This window comes from Microcaecilia unicolor, chromosome 1 (assembly GCF_901765095.1).
Source record: "Microcaecilia unicolor chromosome 1, aMicUni1.1, whole genome shotgun sequence".
In the NCBI taxonomy this organism is placed as follows: domain Eukaryota; kingdom Metazoa; phylum Chordata; class Amphibia; order Gymnophiona; family Siphonopidae; genus Microcaecilia; species Microcaecilia unicolor.
In genome coordinates, this window is record NC_044031.1 from 373,173,167 (window position 1) to 373,196,267 (window position 23,101).

Sequence of the window (23,101 nt, forward strand, 5' to 3'; positions counted from 1 at the left end):
CCGCAGTGGCCAGTCGAGTTCAGAAGTATTTGGCAGAAACCCAAATAGTAGAAACATGCCATGCTACCAATCCCAGGGTAAGCAGTGGCTTCCTCATGTCTGTCTCAATAGCAGACTATGGACTTTTCCTCCAGGAACTTGTCCAAACCGTTCTTAATCGCAAATATGCTAACCACTGTTACCACATCCTCTAGCAGAGTCCCTCTGTGGCAAGCTTCTCTTCATATTTTCTTTTAGCCTTCTTTATTGATGCTTTGCATTTAACGTGCCAATGTTTATGTTGCTTCTTATTTTCTTCATTTGGGTCCTTTTTCCATTCTTTGATGGATGTTCTTTTACTCTAATAGCCTCTTTCACGTCATCTTTTAACCATGCTGGCTGTCGTTTGCTCTTCTTTCCACATTTGTAAATAGGTAGAATGCATCCGGTCTGAGCTTCCAAGATGGTATTTTTAAACAACGTCAATACCTGATTTAAAGGCCTAACCTTCACAGCAGATCTTTTTAACCATTTTCCTTATTTTATCATAGTCATCCTTTCAAAAATTTAATGCTGATACAGTAGGTTTTCTTTGTGATTTCACTGCAGATATTAACTCAAATTTGATCATGTTATGATCACTGTTTCACAGTGGATCCAGCAATCCAGCACCATTTCCTCTCGAACTATGCCCCGCATTCCACTAAGGTCTAGATCTAAAATAGCTCCTCCTCTTGTCTGTTTCTGGACCAGTTGCTCCAAGAAGCAATCATTTATTACATCTAGGAATTTTACCTCCTTAGCACTCCCAGATGTAATATCTATCCAGTCAATATTAGGGTAATTGAAATCACCATTATTATACTGTTGCCCAATTTGCCAGCTTTCCTAATTTCTGTAATCATTTCTTCATCTGTCCATTCTGTTCTTGTGTACGGTAATATAGCCCTACCAGAATACTTCTTCCCTTCACACATGGAATTTCTATTCATTAGGATTCCACACTGCTATCTGTTTCATGTAGAATGTTTGTTTTGTTTGACTCAATTCCCTCTTTCCATAGCGTCCCACAGATCAATCCAGAGACTTGTGGGTTATGTCCCTCTACCAGCAGGTGGAGATAGAGAGAACTTCAGAGGTTTACTATATGTGGTCATGTGCAGTCACCTTAACTTCAGTATTTTCTCTATCTAGCAGGTGGATGGTCATATCTGTGCAGCTCTGGATTGATTGGCTCCTGGCCTGGTCCCCTGGGTCTAGTTGAGCTTCTGGGGTCTGAGGTGTCCCAGTTCTGGGACTTGGGTGCACACCTGGTGGTGCCAGGTCCCTCCCTTCCTCCCCCTTCAAACCCTGTTCTCTGCCTGACTGGGGTTTGTGGTTCTCACTCTCCTGAATTTAAAAGGAGTCTGAGGTTTCTTTTGCTCCGGCGTCCTCTCCTACCTTAAATAAATAAATAAATGCCGTTTGAGCACTGTTAAAAAAAAAAAATTTCCTCAGTCTGAGATTTGTCCAGCACAGCAAGCTCATGCCAGTTTGCAGTACTGGCTGAATGGTGTGAGGACCGACTTGGCATGTGACAGCGATTCCCGAGGGGGTGAGTAGTCATTATCCTATCTGCGCCAGTGGGCAGAGCAAAAGTGGCTCCCAGTGTGGGAGCCACTGGGCTGCTGCAATTTCCCATGCTGGAGTTCCACTGTACAGCACAACTCCGTGGAACGGTGTGCGCCTTTCTTCCCAGCTCATTTTGGTGGGCGCAGAGCAGTTGTTTTCTTGGGTGTGCGCTTGATGGCTCCATCTTTCTTGCCACTCCACATGGCAATGCTGAAGCCCCAGTGCTCCCCTGGGGCCTGATCTGCTTGCGATTCAAGCAGTTTTATATGTAGGCTTTTCAGAAATGTGACTGGGGAACTGGTGTGGATCACTCCCAGTTTCTTCATATTAGTTTTTTAAGGGCTTCTAAGAAAGGAGGCCTGGGGAGGTTTGTGGGAGTCCTCGGGTCTCCCACAGCATTCCAGGGGTGAGGTCAGAGACCCATTAGTCCCCTTAAGCTGCAGCTTGGAAAGTACTGACTATCTGAAAGTCTTCTGGTTGAAATGCCTGTGCTTCTCTAGGTGATTTACAATAAGAATATTTCTGGACCCTCCTTGAGGAGGTTCAGGGTGTGTGTACATAATTAATGGAAGGGAGAAAGAGATCAGGATTAGGGATCCTACTCTAGGTTTTTCACTCTTTCCCTCTTCCCCTTTCTCAGAGCATGGCAGTACAGTTTGTTTAAATAGTTAATCAGGCTTAGGGCTGTTGACTCCATGTTTCTGTGAGAAATGTTACATTTTGAGGCTAGTGCAGGCCTCTCAGGTTTCTCTCGGTTTCCATGGTAATCCTGCACCCTCTGTGCTGCCCTGGTGGCATTTGCTGTGTGTGTACTGTTTACATCAAACTAGTTTTATTGAGGAGGGTGGCTGGCCTTTCAGCCTGAAGGTTAGAGGTTCAAGGCTGGTTTTTTTTTTTTTTTTTTAAATTTTAAACCGGAAGTTTATTTAATGAATCCAACAAATATACATTGTACAAAACAGTGCAAATTAACAATATCAAACAGTTAGATTCATCTGCATCGGGGGTCCCACTGAAGTAGGACCCCCTACATTCAAGAGAGAACCCAGTTGTATTTTTGTTTAAAGGAATGCAAAGAAAACAATGTGTATAAAATGCTTTGAATAGCTAACCTACCCCTACCCACCCAGACCCCCCATCGCCATTTTAGGATCCATCCTATTAGAAACTATGGGCTCAGCTAGATTTCCAGTGGGGCATATTTTATTTCATTCTCTCTTATTGCTTGCCTGGCCAAGTAGTTCTTACATGACTGGAACAGTTATCAGAACTCTACAGTACTAAAGATTGCCCTTCTCTCTCTCTCTTTGCACACTGATACTGGCCACACCTTTGCATACTAGCCTCAGCTACCCCGGTATCTGCAGCGTACTCAGTACCTCTAATTGCTTCTATGGTATTTTTGGCATCTTTTCATGGTGTGGGGTACCTAAATTTCATGAGGAGTGGTCCAGGAGCTACTTCAGTGTAGAGGTAGCTAATAGTCGTTGCAATCAGCTGAGCTCTAGGGGTACTGCTTCACGACCCACTGCAGCTTGCTGTCTGTAGTGCGCAATGGTGCAACAGCCATATTCTGCTACACCATCTGTCTCTGGTTCTCAGCCGCACTTGTTAGCTCCAATGCACAGCAGTTATAGTGCAGAGTCACACCAGCCAATTCTTGTCTCTATTATCTTTACGACACCAGGGCTATCATCCTGGGCAGCCTAGTTTTCTTTAGCAATCCAGTCCAGGTAGGTTCTCGGAACTTCCGACTTCATCCGTTTGAGATCCTCTGGATTTCTACTGGTGACAGGCGCGCAGTACTGTCTTTTCTGCATATGGTGGTTTCTGCCTTCCATCCCTTTCCACCTTTTTTCTCTTCCCGCTTCTTGGGTGTTCACCATGTACTCCTATACTATTTGGAAGTGACCAGCGAGTCAACTCTTTGCTTCTTGCTTTGCTCAGGACCATAGGGAGGTACCATAAGAAGGCTCGCCATTTTTAGATTGGCAGATGTGGGTATAGCGGTTTTGATGTCAGGAGGAGCAGACCTTTTGTAGAATAGGTGTCAGTGTGAAGCTGAAGAGCTGTTTCGCATAAGTGCCATATTATTCAGAATCCTTTTAGGGGAGCAGCTGCTCCCCTTGCACCCCACCTAGCTATGTCTCTGCATAGTGGGGCAGTGCCTGGAATGACCCACTGAGCAGAAGTGACTTCCTACATAGCCTTATGCACTGCTAAAGACTGTAGCGGTCTTCTAGTGCTCACCATTTTAAGTTCAGCAGATGTAGTGGTGGCAGGATCAGAAGCAGACATATTCAGAACCTGGAGAGCCTTAGGTTTATAGGAAGGTGGCAACTCCTTACGAAACACCCACACTGCGGAAGGATCATCAGATTCCTGACCTGCTGAGCAGAAATGCCTCCCGGCATACCCTCACGTTGTCGTCTGGCTGGTCTCAAGAAAGGGAATCTGGCTTCAAGTGCTGCAGTGGCTGAGAGAGGCAGTTTCTTCAGCTGGCCTCTGTATGGGACAGTCTCTCCCATTGTGGGTGGCAGCGCTTTCTTCCAGAGCGCAGTTGACTTCCTTTTCCGTGTCCCATCTTGCTTTCGAGGCTGCCCTTTGCAGTTCGGCCACTTGGTCCTCTGTCCTTCCGTGGATGGCTTTTGCAGATCGCCCACTTGATCTGCTGTCCTTCCCTTGCCAGGCTTGGCGTGACAGCGCTGGGCATTCCAGATTTGATGTGGCAGCGCATGTAACTGCGGCCTGTGGATTATTGCTCCAGTCTGCTGAGGTTGTAGTACCCCACCCCATTTGAGTACTGCTTTGGTACATCCCACAAGTCTCTGGATTGATCTGTGGGATGCTATGGAAGGTAAAATTAGTTCTTACCTGATAATTTTCTTTCCATTAGTCCCAACAGATCAATCCAGAAGCCCGCCCTTTGTTCTGGGTTGAGTGTTTTCTTCTAGTTGCGTCAGTTTCATCAGATTCCTTCATTTGATTTTTGGCAAAAAAAAAAGACAAAACAAAACAAATCTAAACATAAAGGAAACCTTCTGTTACCCTCCCGCAGGAGCGGTTGAGGAGCTTACATGGGCTTTATGCAAGCAGGAGAGAACTTCTTCCTTCTTCCACTGCTTTGGTATCTATAATACTGAAGTTAAGGTGACTGCACATGACCACATATAGTAAACCTCTGAAGTTCTCTCTATCTCCACCTGCTGGTAGAGGGACATAACCTACAAGTCTCTGGATTGATCTGTTGGGACTAATGGAAATAAAATTATCAGGTAAGAACTAATTGTACCTGAACATACAGCGCCACCCTCCTCCAATTTGATCCACTCTGTCATTGCAATATAATTTTTACCCTGTTAACACAGTGTCCCATTGATTGTCCTCCTTCCACCAGGTCTCTGAGATTCCTATTTTATCTACCTTTTCATTTAGTGCTATATAATTCTTCCATCTTATTTTTTAGGCTTGTAGTATTTGTATACAGACACCTTAATGTGTTATTTCCTTGCATCTACAAGCTGTTTGGAAGTTGACCAGGATAATGTGTATCTTGGGGTATGTGCGGTAAGATAAAATGTAAATCTTGAACTAGAGGCTTCTCACAAGACCAGCTGGAGTCTGTCTCCCTTTTTTTTTGTACAAAATATTTTGGCAACCAGAGAGAGGATTTACCTCTTAGATTTCTTCTGAAAACTATGACTTCTGCATAAGGTCATGACATGTCAACTGCACACTGTATTGTACAATGTGAAACCCCTTCCAAATTGTAACCAGAAGATTGGCACCTGCAATGTATGAAGAAAAATGTCTGTACCAGAAAATTTCTGTGATATAATCTAGTCGAGTGACAGGCCACTGCTGCCTCTTCTTCTTTCCAAGCTTTGGCAGACAAATACGCATACCCGATATATACACACACCTCCATGCACACATCACACACTGCTCCGTCAGAACATGAAACAGATGGAATCTCCCCAGAGATTCTACAAATGCATTTTAAAAGTCATTTTCCTACTTTTTATTGACAGGTTATTCAATTGTTAATCCTAATACTATATTCAAGATTAAAAAGGAAGATGAGAAATATTTCACTCAACAATTTGAGTGGGAGGGAAAAGAAAATCCAAATGACTCCACCACCAGTAAGTAAATGTTTTGAATTTAATGGACTTTGCAGTATCAGATCACAGGAGATTGGTCATTAACATCAAACATTTGGAGATATAAAATCAGTTTCCTAATTTAACATTATCATATCCTTGGTGGATCCTTGTAAATGTGTTTTTCTTATCACAGGCCTTCCGATTATAACGTCTTTATTCTCACTGAATGTTAAACAAGAGGAAGATCTCCCTTTCATGAATCATCCTGAATCAGAGATGTCTGAACAGATGCACCCTTCTGTAACATGTACGTTCAAAACCCTTCCTGCACATTTTACTAAGGTCAGCTGGGACCATTTATGTATTATGCAGTGCCATATATGCTGGCTGTAAGGAGCACCTGTTGAAAAAACTCCAAACACTACAGCCAGGTTCATATACAAAATTGAAAGTGCCTCCCCTTTATTAATCAAGTTACATTGGCTTCCCATCAAAACGAGAATCGCCTTCAAATTATGTACCTCTATCTTTCAAATCTTAAATGGCACAGCCCCAGATTATATTATACCATTAATAAACTTACTCAGAGAAACACTAAATATGAGGCAAGTGACTAGGTCAGACTACATCTCCCAAATTGTTAAAAGGTGCTCTACAAAACAGTTCAGTCTGCAGACTTCAAATACCTAGGAATCAAATGATGGAACTCCTTACCACCCAAAATAAGAAGTATACAAGAATAAACCAAATTCTGCAAAATCCTTAAATCATTCCTTTTCAAGCAAACCTTTACAAAGAACAACCATAACTCAAGCAACTAATTCTCCCCTCAATTGGTTATTTATCATTAGTCTTCTCACTGTTTCATGTGCAATTTCTCATTCATAATAGGTTTTGAATGTTGAATATCCATAGATATCCCAGTACGCCTATAATATTGTATTGTATAATTGGGTTCATACAACTAGATTACTCTCTTATGCATTAATGTCTGATATGTATCCTATACTGTTTATTGTAAGTCACATTGAAATCAAGCTTATTTGGGATAATGTAGAATATAAATGTCACAAATAAATAATGAAGGCCTGGTGGATAAAAGGCCATTGTGTTTTATTGTGTTATTTTGTATCACATTTTTAAAAATTTAATATTTATAAATTGTTCAACAAATTCTGAAATTGTAAAAAGAAAATCAGCAATATTGACAGAAAAAGAGATACCAAGAACTTATAAATCAATCAATTGATAAAGAAAATAAAAGTAATGTACAGTCACTAGTCCACAAAATTAGAAAAAGAAAAGTCATAAATCATAATACAGTAACTAATACAAAAAGAAACCTAATTAAACTGAAAGCCCCCATATATCCTACCCAAAAACAACATATGGATTCCTACTCTTTACTAGCCAGAGAAGCTTCCAATTGGGAGGGTTCAGTAAATGTTTACAGTTCACCATTAACTTTAATCAAATATTTCCTAGGATATTAAAAAAATATGTAGAACCCCTGCCCTAGGGCTTAATAGTTATTCTTTTTTTATATCTCTAGAGTTGCAGCTGAAATATCAGCAAATACTTTTTAGATGGTGATGAAACAATGCCCTCCTATTCTTATCAAATAATTGAAAAACTAAGGGGCTGTTTTCCTTACGCAGGTCTTTCCCATGTGCTAAGGCCGTTTTTACCACAGCAGTAAAATGGCTGCATTTCCTATTTTTTGTATTAATGGCCAAACACTAATTTCCCTGATAGCATGTGAGCCCTTACCGCCACCTATTTTGTAAGTGCTAAGAGCTCACTTGTGGTAACGTAGCTGCGCTATCTGATCAGGGCAGACATGCCCCCTCGTGAAAATTATTTTAAAAATATTTTAGCGGAAGGAGAGTAGATCCAAGATGGCTGCCTGAGTAGAGGTGCGGGAAAGAGCTCCTGAAACCCACTGAAAGCTTCTTCAACTGAGTGCTCTCAGACCTGTTATGGGAAAGAGGAAGGGTAAACCCGGAGTGCCTACCTCCACAGGCAGGGTTGAACCCCCTCTCTTGAGGCAGCTGACGTTGGATGAATCGGGACTCCAACCGCCGGGAACCGGAATACTCGCTTCAGGTGGTCCAGGTGAACGATCAGACCTAAGCGCTGAAGGAGTATCTCTAAGCCCTCCCTTATTGACGGCACCTCCAAGACCAGGACGAGGGGCGACGGGCGCGAGTGAACAGCGCGCTGAATCCAGAAGTCTGTCCCCAGCGGCTGGGTGTGGAGACCCCGCGGCCGCGTCGACGCCAGTGCATTTACCAGCTCTGACAATAGTTTTGTCTAGAAGAAACCCTGGCGAATCGCCCTTGAATCTTGGAGTTATGAAACCAGCTACCGTCACGATGGAATCTTTGTGGGAAGCTATCCAAAGATTGAATATCAGCTTGCAGCAAATTTCAGGTACTTTGTCTGGTGCAGTGGTGGATATAAAGAGTTTACAATCTGATTTGCAATTGAAAAATGCAGAACAAACTATAAAAATGGAGAACTTTGATAAAGAAGTAAAAACAATTAATTCCTCATTAAATGTTCTAATGAGAGATAGTAGTTTCCAACAACGCAAAACGGAATATTTAGAAAATCAAATGAGGGCTAACAATTTACGTTTCCTTAATTTTCCTAAAAGCCCGTTGGTTCCAGCAATTGACATGCTCAAGAAATACCTCAATGAAGTATTAGGTATACCCCCTGAGATGTACCCTCCGATTACTAAAGCAATGTATATTTCTGGAGCACAAGGGAAATCATTGCCTGTAAACCACCAAGATGATCTGAATATAACAGAACTTTTAGAATCCTCATTAGAGACTATAACAGAAAGAACTATGTTATTGGTTACTTTTGCTCTGCAATTAGACCGCAACAATATTTTCAAACTCTTTTTCCGCCACATTAATTCATCATTCTTTGGCTCAAAAATTCAAGTATTCCCAGATTTTGCTCGAGAAAGGAAAACAATTTTTGTTATTAAGAGAGAGTTTTGCGCATAGGTGGGACCTTTATGTTAACATACAAGCTCATTTTCAAAGCACTTAGCCTCCCAAAGTTCCATAGAAACCTATGGAACTTAGCCTTCCAAAGTGCTTTGAAAATATGTCTCATAGTAACATAGTAGATGACGGCAGAAAAAGACCTGCACGGTCCATCCAGTCTGCCCAACAAGATAAACTCATATGTGCTAGTTTGTTAAGGTTCCCATGTAAATGTTATATTTCCTTGAATTTAGTAAATTATGTTTATTTTGACCCAGAGAAGTTAAAAGCATTTATTGTAACAAAAGAAACAAGAAAAGAGCACCATGCTGCACCAATTTTGGATTGTACAGCGTTATACCGGCTAGTGATATTCTGGGTTCTGTCTACTTGAGGAAGAAGTAGTTTACTTTGATATTATTTGAGGTTTGTTATTTTCCTGTTCTTGGATCACCAATTGTGGACTAAAATGTTCTTTTTTTTTTTTTTTTTTTACCTTTAATTGCAAATTTTCCTGTAATATCATTATGTGATTTGTGTTTATTGCATAAATGTAATGTTAGAATAATCATAAATAAAATTTAAAAAAATATATATATATATTTTAGCGCATGGTTTGCACGCACACATTCAAAAATTACCACAGGACACCTTTTTTTTTTTTTAGTCATAAACAGCAGTATACACAGCAGATCAATGGGCAACCGGAAATGCAGAGGTCAACAGTAAAGAAAAGCAACAGTCCCCCCCCCCCAAACCTCTGTGGCCTAACAGCAAAAGCAGAGACTGGCATCAGCCGATGGATAAAAATAGCTAGAGGGGATGGGCAAAATCCAAGCCAAATGACTGAAACAGTAACAATATAATACCAGCCCAGTGCAAACCTCAGGAGGTGAAAACCTATACACACTGTGAAAACACCTTTTTTTTTTTGTACGATCAAAAGAACCTGCTCCCCCTCCCCCTGCAAACACACACACTATGCATACCATCCACACCCCAGATGGATATGCAACAAGCACTCCTCCCACAATTACACAGTACAACAGCTAGAAGAAGGCAGGTAAGAGAGGGTAGAAACAAGTCCCAACTGGAAGCTTCTCTAGACAGCCCTCTGCCCCTGACACTGCTTCCATAAACATATATATCTAACTGTGTCAGGGGTTTTCTTCTTCCCTTTTTCAGTGCAGATTTCAAAAGAAGCCACCTCTACCATCCACTGCCTTCATAAGTCGAATGTGGGGCTGTCCTCTGTCATCCAAAAACGTAAAATAAGTTTCTTGACCAAGAGAAGGGCAATGCACGAAAACTTCCTAGTGGTAAGGATACATGCTGATCTATGACAGCAATACTCCCTAGTCACCTCCTGTTGGATCACCTGCTTCAGCAAAAGCAGAACCGGAGCCCAGATTGTGAGCTTTGCGCAATCCAACATCATATTGAACAATGCTATGCATCTCATCTGGGAAAGACGATATGTGCCTCAGAGCTGTAACAGGTGTTTGGTGTCTGCCAATAAAGGGAGACTGGCGCCCCCTCACAAAACGAATCTGGTCATCAGCTGTCAGCTGAGGTAATAGGGGGGCCAGGCGGTCTGCCAAGATTCTTGACAACAATTTGATGTCTACATTTATCAGGGAAATTGGCCGGTAGGAACCGGGCTGAATCAGTTCCCATCCTGGCTTAGGTATAAGGCTTATGAGAGCAGTATTGGCATGAAGGGGGAAACTCCCTCCTTCAACCACCGTATTATAAAAATCTAGTAATGGTCCCATGATCCTGCTCTGTAATATTTTATAAAACTCACTGGTAAATCCATCAGAGCCAGGTGCAGAAAAGTGTTTTAATGCTCTGATAGCCCGTTGTACTTCTTTTGCCATCACTGGCTGATTAAGAGATTCTATCGCTTCCATCGAGAGACTGGGCATACCTGAGGTCTGAAGATACTGGTGTATACAGGCTTCTGCATCTATGTTGCCTCTGATGCATATAAAGTGGCAAAGAGGGGCATTTTCGAAAGGGACGTCCAAGTTTTGATTAGGACGTCCTCGCAAAACGTCCCGATCCAGGGACGAGGAAACCCGTATTTTCGAAACAAGATGGATGTCCATCGTTCATTTCGATAATACGGTCAGGGACGTCCAAATCCTGAAATTTGGTCGTCCTTAGAGATGGTTCTCCGTAGACATGACGTTTCTGATTTTCGGAGATTTTCGAAACCAAGGACATCCATCTCATAAATGACCAAACAGGAGCCAGCATTTGTAGTGCACTGGTCCCCCTGACATGCCAGGACAGCAACTGGGCACCCTAGGGGGCACTGCAGTGGACTTCATAAATTGCTCCTAGGTACATAGGTCCCTTACCTTGTGTGCTGAACCCCCCCAAAACCCACTACACACAACTGTACACCACTACCATAGCCCTTACAGGTGAAGGGGGGCACCTAGATGTGGGTACAGTGGGTTTGTGGTGGGTTTTGGAGGGCTCGCTGTTTCCTCCACAATTGTAACAGGTGGGGGGGGGGGGGTATGGGCCTGGGTCCGCCTGCCTGAAGTGCACTGCACCCACTAAAACTGCACCAGGGATCTGCATACTGCTGTGATGGACCTGAGTATGATATCCGAGGCTGGCAATCAATATTTTTAAAGATTTTTATTGAAGGTGGGAGGGGGTTAGTGACCACTGAGGGAGTAAGGGGAGGTCATCCCCGATTTCCTTCGGTGGTCATCTGGTCATATCGGGTACCTTTTTGTGCCTTGGTCGTAAGACAAACACAACCAGGTGAAAACGTCTAAGTGTTCGTCAGGGACGTCCTTCTTTTTTTCGATTATGGGTCAAGGACGTCCAAGTGTTAGGCACGCCCAAGTCGCACCTTCGCTACGCATCCGACATGCCCCCTTGAACTTTGGCCATCCCTGCGACAGAAAGCAGTTGGGGACGTCTAAAATTGGCTTTCAATTATACCAATTTGGACTACCCCGGGCGAAGGACGTCCATCTTCCGATTTATGTCGAAAGATGGGCGTCCTTCTCTTTCGAAAATGAGCCCAAAAGTGTTGGTGAAATATTTCCGCTATTTCCTCCAGTCTGGTAGAGATAGATCCCGTTTGATTATGCATTGCCGGTATGAAGTGAGATTTTCGATTGTTTTTCACTATGCGCGCCAACAACCCCCCTGCCTTTTTTCCATATTTATAAAAGTTATACTTGCGATAGATGAGTGTTGTCGCTGTCTGCTTGTGCAGTAAGCTATTTAACGTCACTTTAGTTGCCATTAGTGCCATGTGTGTGTGTGTGGGGGGGGGGGGGGGGGGTTGAATTTTGAGCATACCAACGTTTAATCGCCCTCAATTTACTTTCTACTACTACTACTACTACTTAACATTTCTAGAGAGCTACTAGGGTTACGCAGCGCTGTACAATTTAACAAAGACGAGCTTACAATCTAATAGACAAGTGAACGGTCGGTCTGATAGGGGCAGTCAAATTGGGGCAGTCTGGATTCACTGAACGGTAAGGGTTAGGTCTTTCTAGGTCTACTATCCCCCTGCGCAATGCAGCAGTTCCGTGCACTGACATAGGCAATTACATCTACCCGAAGCACCGCTTTGGCTGTCGACCAAAAGCGTACCGGGTCATCCGTGTGTTGGTGGTTCGAGGAGAAAAACTCTTGCCATTTGGTCTGTAAATATTTAACATCCACTGAGGAAAACAAATAGGCTGGAAATCGCCAACCCGGAGCCTTCTGAAAGTAGGGCGTTGCTTCCAGATCGACCCATATTAGAGCGTGATCCGAGATCTCCTTTGGCCGTATGGTGGTAGAGAGTACTTGAGATAACATCACTTGTGGCATAAATATGTAGCCAAGACGTGACTGTGTCTGGTATGCTCTAGAGATATGCTGAAAGTCTCTGTCATTTGGATGTAGCAGTCGCCACGTGTCTACCAGTCCCAGTGCAGAACAAAAGGATTCTAACACCGAGGGACTTGGCGGTACCCAGTTCTGTGAGGAGCCCGTTCGATCTATACTTGGATGAAACACTAGATTCATATTTCCGGCCAGTATCACCGGCAGATTCGGGTGTTGCTGACAGCAGGAAAGTAACCGAGAGTAAAAGGTTTTGTCATACACAACTTGTGCATATACTGCCACCAGCAGTTTGTCTCCTTGTTGTAAGCTAACTTGGAGTCCCACATATCTACCTTCCAAGTCTTTAAATAGTAATTTGGCTTGGCAGGCTAGGGACCTATGTAGTAATATTGCCACCCCTCCTTGGCGTCCCGACACCAGTGAACAATAAACCTCCCCCACCCATTAGCGTTGTAGTTTTTTATGTTCTTCTGTAGACAGCCTTGTTTCTGGTAAACATGCTGTATCAGTTTTGTGTCTTTTCAGGAGTTAATTCCACGCACATTCCATGAGAACTAAATTTTAGTTCCCTTAACAGTGGAGTTAATTCCACGCACATTCCATGAGACTACACGGATTGAGCGCCCTAGAGTTTTAGCCAGGGTGCTTAAGAGAATGATGCATGGGAACAACGTTCTTTTGTGTCAACCCTGGGGCGCCCAGCCTCCCTCCAGGGAAGTTTTCTCCCAAAACACAACTCATTCTAACAATTATGCTTCTAAAGAAGTTACAACAGCATTTAAACCCAGGGCCGTGCTAACCCGGTAAGCGGGGTAAGCACCGCAGGGGGGCGCCTGCCTACAAGGGCGCCGCGTCTGGCGCTGCAGTCCAGTTGTATTTCAAAATCCAAATTTTTAAAAAAAAACTTGGCGAGTCGGCGCGTATGCGCTGCTGCCTTCCCGCCTTTGGCACCGCCCGGCGCCCAGCTCTTCCCACGCGCAGATGCAGACTTGCAGAGTACGTCTTAACTTTTTTTTTTGTTTTTGCTGATGTTGATTTAGCTGCTAATTGGTGATAGAAATTGTCAAATAGGTGGCAGATAGAGACCTTGGAGCAGCGCTGAGTTTCTGAGGAAATTCCCCCAGCTCCCTCTGTCCGAGGTGTAAACACGAAACTAGTTCAATGGTTTTGAAATACCTCTGGAAGGAAGCCTCACATGCAGGGACTGGTGGGGCTGTTTAGTTTTGCACGGGTGCTTGAATCTGACGGGCTCAGGTCAGTGATGCACACTGCACGCAGTATTTTCAATCTGGTGCTGCCTGTACACTAATGACCCTGCTGCCTGCGTGATTATGTAAGTGACTTTGAGCCTTTGGTGGTTAGCATTTGCAGTCGGAGGGAATCTATGCAATAATGCAATTCCTATTCTTATTTCCCAACGGATGGGTGATAGGGCAGTTGCTGCTATAGAAACCTTTGGGATCGGGAAATGGTTTTGATTTCCTGCATGTCCCAGCCTTGTCCTGCAAGAAGGGTACACTGCAGTGGCTGATGTGAGCCTGAAATATCAATAGCAGTTGATTGCATCCCCAGTTCTGCTCAGGATGTATCCCCTGGCTGCGTGTTTTCTTTGAAGATTGCTTGCCAGCTACAGGGTGATCGCTGTTTTTTTTCTCTGAAACTGGTTAGGGGCGTGTATTCTCTCCGATGCTATGATGAGGTGCCTTTTTTTTTTTTTTTTGCCTGTGCCAGGGACAGTACTGGGGATTTTGCTGCTCTGCCTTCTGGAAACCAGCCACTCCTCCTGGCTACCCAAAGGCGTAAACATGATGGAACAGAAGATACAGAGAGGGCGAAAAGAAACAAATAAAAAGCCTTTGAGTTTCGAGGACTGGTTGTCTCGATTCGGGTTGGGTAGACTGAAGGACTTATAACCTTTGGTAACCATACAGTGAGTCCTAATCTGTAGTGTTTTTCTGATTTTTTGGAAGCAGAATACATTACTAATTTAACTTGGGCACCTTTTACATTTTATGGCAGAAGTTCTGATTCTGTTTTCGTGCAGTACTGAGCTTAGTACTTGCCCAATGAGCAGTAAATCAGTGTTTCCCAAGTCAGTCCTGGAGTACCCCCCCCCCCCCCCTTGTCAGTCAGATTTTCAGGCTATCCACAATGAATCTGCATGAAAGAGATTTGTATACAATTGAGGCAGTATTATTATTATTTATTGCATTTGTACCCCACATTATCCCACCTTTTTGCAGGCTCAATGTGGCTGTAAATCCATCTCATGCAGATTCACTGTGGATATCCTGAAAACCTGACTGACAAGGGGGGGTACTCCAGGACTGACTGACTTGGAAAACACTGCAATATTTATAACTTGTGCCCCTAATATAACATTTGGGAGTGGCCTAGTGGTTAGGGTGGTGGACTCTGGTCCTGAGGAACTGAGTTTGATTCCCACTGCAGGCACAGCTCCTTGTGACTCTGGGCAAGTCACTTAACCCTCCATTGCCCCATGTAAGCCGCATTGAGCCTGCCATGAGTGGGAAAGCGTGGGGTACAAATGTAACAAAAATAAAATGTTAATGTTGCTATTGCACTAGCGTAGAAGCTGCCCTTGCAAAAAAAAGCCCAGCAGTTCTTCTACTCCCAAGAGACTGGGCTCCCAGTGAGCCAGCAAGGTCAGACTGTGTAAATGAGATGAAGAGACCCAGGTAACAAAGACAGGAACATGCATAATCAAAGCTTAGGTCTCTGCAGTTACAAGGGCTGGCCATTCCTAATTATGCTAATAGTTTTTAATAGGCTAAGTCCCACTGAAAAGCCTCTTTATAAAGGTAGTGCTTTCTCTGGAGAGCAGTGTTAAGAAACAGCAGGAATTGTGTTTATTTTTTTAAACTGCTTTCCTGTGTAAGCTAATTTACAGTTTTCTAGTATATGCTTGACATTGAAGGGTGTGGTAGACCCTTTTCTCAGGTCTGGCTGGGCCTGTAGTTTTCAGTCTAAAGGAAAGACAGGTAGCAACCCAAAAACATCTAATGAAGAAGCGGGGGGGGGGGGGGCGCCAGCTGATAGTCTGCAGGGGGGCACCAGAGACCCTTGGCACGGCCCTGTTTAAACCCACCTAAGTATTGTTTCTCCTCACAGTGAATCCTATAATATCCCATCCCTACTCCCCTCTTCAACCACTCCCTCCCCCCTCTCTCACCCAAACCCCCCCCTTTCCAGCTTGCCTTTCCAACTATACCCATATGAATATCCATCTCACAATCAAGACAGATATCAGGACCACGTTTAATGCCTGAGGCCCCTCGCCCCAACAAACTGTATGATATAAAACCATTAATGCTTTGTGCCATTCTTGGGAATAAATATCTCCAATAATGAGTAAGCTTCAAATATCTCTATAAATGAGTAAAAGACATATGCTGTGTTATCTTATCTGACTAAGGAGTTTTCCTGCTTTTGTTCATTAGTCCAGAAACAAATTCCCATGCCGCTTCGACAATATCAAAGGATTGCCAGCGACCATGTAGTAATATTTTGAGGGTTGCTGGATGAAGTAGCAAAAATCTGATGTTTTTGTCATGTAGTTGGCGACAGAGCGGTTTGAACTGCTTCTGGCGTTCCTGCAAGGATGACGAGTAATCTTGAAAAATTCGTATAGTGTTACCATCATATTGTAACGCAAAATCTCCACTTTATGAATATAATTGTGGATATTTACTAGCACAGCATGCAGGATTTGTCGGCCATCTTGCATCCGGCCCATGTGTTGTGCTCACTTCAAGCATAAGGGTCCCGCATGGTCAGACAGTGCAATTTCTGTGGTTAGCCATCTCTCCAATACAGAGGACAAAGCTCTGTCTCCCACTGATTCTGGTAAGCCAATGATTCTTATGTTGGCCCTACAAGTCATCTATCTTAGTAGATAGCTCACATACCGTGTTGTTGAGTTTTTCTTTGGCCTCTGTGATTGGGGGAGAAGCATCCTCCAGAGCTGAAACCCAAGTCTCCTGTTAGCTTGCTCTCATCTGCTGAGAGGGTCTCAAAGTTGGAGAGTTGATCTGATAGTCGTTCTGACTTTGGTTCCATTGCTTCCTCTACCACCGTCATCAGTTGCCTTAATTGTTCCACCGAGGACTGCCCTCCTTGCGGCAGCTTCCCCTCCATCTTGCTATCTGCCGCTCAGCCCTTGTCCTTCTCTTGCTTCAATCCTTTGCCTACCATACTGCCCGGTGAAGCTTTCAAGTATTTGTCCATCTAATAGGCATCTACTAAGGCACTTTTGGATGAAAACACAGTAGTATTGTTTTTTTGTAAGCTATAAGGGGTGCGAGGGCCTCCGACTATGCGAAAGACAAATCTCACCCTCTCAGTGCATCACGTGATCCTTGTACCTCTGGAAATATAAATTTTGTTCAGCTCTCTGCTGCAAGATAGTATGAATTTCTCTTCGAACCGCTATACGTTTTTGTTTCAAGGAGGGTCCAGCTGAGAATCATGAACTCTCTTAAGATCCTGGAGCTCCTGTGTAAGAGCAAGCAGCCGTCCTTCTCTAACCTTCTTAATGTGGGCCTGATAGGCCAGGATATGGCCCTGCAGCACTGCTTTAGAGGCCTCCCAATATAGCACCAGCCCACCTCCTCAGAAGAATTAGTTGACTCGTAGTCCTGCCTCTTTGTCCATAAATATGTGTGAAAATTAGGATCCCTATACAAGTGAGGTGAGAATTTGCAGGCAAAATCATTGTCGCTGTTGAGAAAGTTAAGTATAGCAAGGACTGGAGCATGATCAGAAACAGTCGGTACATCAATGGTCACCTTCTCTACATTAGTTAAAAGAGAAGCTCCAAAAAGCAAGTAATCCAACTGTGCATATACTTAGTGTAGGTGAGAATAAAAAGCATAATCAAAGTCATCAGGGTCCAATGTGTGCCACACGTCCACCACCCCAGCTGTTGCATAAGGAAATTCACTCTCTTCCCTTTATGATCTTTTGCTGCTTGTTTAGGGGGCTTACAATCCACCTAGGGGTTAGCCGTGATATTAAAATCCCCTCTAATGAGAAGGGCATAGTCTGGATATTGAGCCAATTGAATGGAGAACAGCTTGTGGAGTAGACATTAAGTACATACACAGAGCACATTAAAAACCTTTGGCCACAAATCTTCCCTCTTTATCTTGAACTGTTTTTTACGGGTGTGGAAGAGCAATTGCTTGTAAACCAGAATGGCGACCCCTCCTCCTTTGTCATTCGCTAAAGGATGAGTAGCAGCCACATCTCAGTTTCTCATTTTCCTTAACTGTGAGGTGTCTCCTGCAGGAAAGTGATATCCACTCCTGTCTTACTCAGCAAAGAGAAGATCCTAGTTCTTTTCACTGGAGAGTTAAAACCATCTACAATTAGTGTAGCCGTTACTAGTTTAACCATTATCCCAAAAATAGGAAAACGTAAACTCACAAAAGTGATGATAGAAAATGACAGGAGAGATTCCCCCCCCCCCCCAGTTAGGTCTCCCCCCACTTAAGACTCAGCTGGGTTGGGTTCATTGGAAAGTAGCACCACGCCCACTCGATCTCCCTAGTACACGCACACCTCCTTCGTACAACCAGACACCCACTCCATGCGTGCATATGCACGCGCACACACACACACACCTCACACAACCCGACACCCACTCCATGTGTGCGCACACACAAAGACAGACACACACACGACCCAGACACTCTGTCACCCCAAACCATACCACGCAAAGGATCACTTACATCCCTAAACCCCACCCCCCTTCACTTCCCATATCCCTGATGAACATATAACCTTTGAATCACTGAATCAACATGAGCAAGGAGCTAACCCCCAGCTTCCCTCTCTCTACAACAACAGGAAAATAAAAGTTACTCAGCTTATTCAAAGGAGAGCCACTGCATTGCAGAGTCTCACAACAAAGCAGTTAGCTTAGCGGGGTTTAAAAAAAGATTTGGATGGCTTCCTAAAGGAAAAGTCCATAGACCATTATTAAAATGGACTTGGAGAAAATCCACTCCTTATTTCTAGGATAAGCAGCATAAAATGTATTGTACTGTTTTGGGATCTTGCCAAGTACTTGTAACCTGGTTTGGCCACTGTCAGAAACAGGAAGCTGGGCTTGATGGACCTTCAGTCTGTCCCAGTATGGCAGTACCTATGCACTTATGATCGTACGCACACCCATCTCACAGAGTAGAAAATATAGGGATGTGATAAGGTGAGGGACCCATAGAGCTGGTGAGATAGGTGGTCCAAACGGTGACACTGTGACTGAACCAGGTCTCCGCATGATGGAATCCAGGAAACAAGCTAAAACCTGAGCTGCCTACCTTAGTATTAAAATGATCAGGCTCTGAGGTTACCTTTTTTTTTAACATATTATTCTATCTTTTCCTATAATAGGTTCCCACACTGTCAAGCCTGACATTTTAATCCGATTTGAGCAAGAGGGATTCAAGACTGAGCCTGTGGGATTTGAGGAAAGAGGAAATCTGACCACCACAGGCACATGTAAGGAGCTGCATGAAGCAAGTGATATAGTTTGAATTAAAACTAGTAATGAGGTGATACAAGAATGAGGTGTTATAATCATGGTCTCTGCTTCTAGCCTTAGTTGTGGGGATTATGTGTTTGTTCTATTTTCCTTATTTCTACTTTTCTCCTTTCATTATCAGGTCTGCTCTTTTGCTTTTTATTCTGTTACTCTCCCCTATCATTTTCACATCCCTCTTCCTTCTCTTCATCTTTCAACTCCTGATATCTCGCATCTTTTTTCAGTTTATTAAATCTGACCTCTCAGTGCTGCTCCAAGATACTAAACTTTCCTTTGCTTTATATGAGCAATGCAGTGCTGCTAGTTGGAGAGAGGCAGACAGGATGGTGTTTTCTGGAAGAGGCTGGAGGAAAGGAGGGAAACAGCCCCCACTGGGATTAGCAGGAAGAGTGAGGAAGGATGGTCAGATTGGCAGTACAAGGAGGGAACGCGGCAGGAAGGACCACACTGACAGCAGTAAGAGGTAGAAGTGAGACTGAATGGCTAAAAATGGTGTCAGCAGGATGCAGAGAGGCAAAAAGGAACAGAAGAGGGGTAAGAGTAAGGAGTAAGAAAAATGGTGGAGGCAGATAGGCCACCCTGATCAAAGCAGCAGGAGGTGGAAAGACAGGGTAGCCACCAGTATCCATATTAGGAGAAAGTTGAGTAGCCACCCACTGGCAGTCCTAGGGAGAAGGGAAACAGGAAGATCCATATTGGTGGCACCAGGTTGCAGAAAGGTGGGATTTCTATAACAAAGGCTGTATTTATTTCAATACCATAGTATTATATGAACCTGTTTGTGTTGAATGTTGTGATTCATTTTCAGATCTACCAAGTTCCTTAACTCCTTACTTACATTTTCAGAGCTCATAAAATTCCCTTCCTCTCAATATAAGCCAAGTACTAATTTTCTTAGGTCCTAAGCATACCTTTAAAACCTGAAGTTACGAAAATGGTAACTGCGAGCTGATCCAATGAGTTCTGCTGAGGATTTTCCTCTAAACTACAGTGTCCTATAATAAGAGGAAGGGAACTGTTAGAGTTTTACCATTGCCAACTCTGATCTCGTCTCCGACGCAGCAAACGCTCGACTGCTTCACAACTCAGCATCCACAAGAGAAATCTGCAGCAAGCTCTGTTTTGGGTTTCACCAGAGGAGCCGCCAAGCCTTTAGAGCATGACACTTCTTTGTCCTCTCCGGGTACCGTTGTTCCACTGTGTTTGCCGCAGTGCGGGCTGAGATGGTGCGTCCCGGGCTTGCTGGAGCTGGGACTTGCAGTGGTGATGTCTTCCCCCACTGGAGCCATGACAGAGGAATTGAGTACTGGGGAGGAAGTGAAACTGACTCCCCTCCACCCCATAGTGGTAAAACTGGGCATCCTCTGGAAGGCAGTTGAGAAGTTGAATACTTCTGTAATGAAATTGACCCAAGAGACTGTGAACCTAATTGCCACAGTGGGACCTTCTTCTCAATCAGTGGATAAGTTGAAATTGGACTTTGTGGAACAGGTACTGAAGTCACATGCTGATATCGCCACTCTTAAAGATAATGTAACAGCGTTTATGAAAGATAATTTAATGATTCATCGTAAAATTGAACAGATAGAAAATTTCAGTAGACGCTTGAATTTGATGATTTTGAATTTTCCAAGGCCTGCAGGAATCCTCCCTTTGGATTTGTGTAATTTATCTTATTGAAAACTTAAAAAATTCTCCAGAGCTTATTCTTCCACATAATAAGATATATTATTGGGGGAAGGGGAGGGGCTCCTGAAAAATGTGAGCAAGGTCAGGAAGAAGAAATTAATGATTTAAAAGATCTTTCTTTGGTTTTGGAGGACTCATTATCAGAAGTCCCTAAACAGAGCTAAATTAATGGTTTTGTTTGTATTTGAGCAGGATTTCAATGCCATTATAAGAATGTACTTTAAAAACACATAACAAAACTTTTGTGGACAAAAGTTGTTGTTTTTTGTTTTTTTTTTATTTTATTTCTAACAACTTAATTTTACAAGCATTAAAATAACTTGCCAGAAATACAGAGAAAATAGCACACAAGAATTATTTCAATCAGGTAATTCTATACTCTTCCTTACACCACAAAATAGGGAGAGTGAAACAAGACAAGGAGATCAATTTATTTATTTATTGTTTGCATTTGTATCCCACATTTTCCCACCTCTTTGCGGGCTCAGTGTGGCTTACAATAAGATATGAATAAAGAGAATACAGTTGATACAAATTGGTTATGGGTTACATTGTACAAGTTATGCGAGATAATCAAATTATCATTAGGAATATCACAATGGGACATCAACAGGGAGACTTTGGGAGGAGATAATAGGAAGTTTAAGGGCAGTGTTAAGACATATAGGCACATGGTTTACCTATTCCTGTAAGTATATGTATGAGTAATGCGGAATTGGGGGGAATGAGAGATCTTGAGTGGATGTGTGATGCATTGATGTAAGTGAGTGTAGACTCTATGTGTTTTGGTTTTTTCCGTAGATTGTCTCAAACAAGTGGGTCTTCAGTAATCTGCGGAAGGATGCTTGTTCGTGGATCGCTCTTAAGTTGCATGGCAGTGAGTTCCAAAGCTGCGTGCTCGTGTGAGAAAAGCAAAGAAAACGTGGTATTAACCTGATTATCCCCCGTTATTATTTATCTGACTCATTATTCCACATTGATCGTCTGGTTGGCTTCTTCAAACCCAAAACTGTGTATAATCAATTTATTTCGTTGGAAACATACTTATTGTCCAATGTTAGTGGAAATAATACACCTGATTTCATTTTTTTCTCTTTTAAAACCAGAAATTATTTAACAATACAAACACTTGAGTCTCTAATCCAATTCCCACTGATTAAGGTAATCCCAGTTTCACAGGCTTCACTCCTTTTGAATTAATATACTAAGAGGAATCATTTCAGAGGAAAAAACTTTAGGAGTCATACCCGGAACTCTGGGAAAACAACAATCTCGATATTAATAATCTATAATAATATTCATTTTATTCAAATTTTTCTGGTCTATTATCATTTTCAAAATCTTAACCATTTCCTACTCCTGTAGAACTTCATTTGCTGTATCAATTTTTCATTCTCAAAGGATTCGATTAGGTTATCCATGTGGCTCACTAATAAGATTATATCTGAAGCAAAATTATTTACTTCCACCGTTAGGTCCCGGAGCGCCTTCCAGATGATATTCAATGTAACCACGGGAGCCAAAAACTCCAAGCTGATAGTTCTTACGGGTTTAGGAGTGGCACCGCCTACACGGGTTCAGCTGTAAACAACTTCCGTTTCAGCATACACTCCTAACTCACTCCTCCACTCCTTTGGACATGGTGGTTAAATGATTTGGGAGCGATGAAGTTGTTTCCAGGTCCAAGAGCATCGATGGTCCTTCGCTGGCGCTAATCAAAGGACTCACCAACCCAGTCATCTGCGGGCAGCTCATTGCACAGCGGTCTGACACTTGCTGCACAATGGACAAAACGGTGGCCATCGGCAGCTGACCCCCCATTGTCCCCTTCCTCCCAGTTAAGGTAACTGCAAATGCAGAGAGGAAATTTCAAGTAAACAAAGACAGAATTTCAGAGGACAGCTGGGCCATTGAGCATACGAACTTCAGGTCGCCATCTTTCCACTCTCCCTAGTTTGGGACACTCTTTGTGTGGTTTCTCCTCAGAGGCCTGTCTGATATGGGTAACCCTTCAACATAGCCCTCTGAGTCATTGAAACACAGAAGCCCCTCCACCACTACAAGGTGGTGTCCCTTCAGAGGGGACAAAAGTTGTTGATGTTCCCACGTCCACCCAGGACAGATGGAAGCACTTCCGAGATATGTGGGAAGAAGTTAAGACACTGGGGGGGGGGGGGGGGGGGGGGGGGCAACATTTTTATTGCTATACCCTTGTAAATATGTTATACGGTATCTGGGGTGGGGGGGTGATATATATCTTTTTTTTTTTT

General features: G+C 43.2%; 1 protein-coding gene across 1 annotated transcript in view; it reads left to right on the plus strand.

Moving 5' to 3' along the window:
• LOC115481200 overlaps window positions 1–23,101 on the plus strand; it is a 177,498-nt gene that overhangs the window by 26,691 nt on the left and 127,706 nt on the right. The window contains exons 3-5 of the mRNA XM_030220328.1: window positions 5,622–5,735; window positions 5,890–6,003; window positions 18,992–19,099. Coding sequence (XP_030076188.1) covers window positions 5,622–5,735; window positions 5,890–6,003; window positions 18,992–19,099 — 336 coding nt within the window. The remainder of the gene's footprint in view (window positions 1–5,621; window positions 5,736–5,889; window positions 6,004–18,991; window positions 19,100–23,101) is intronic.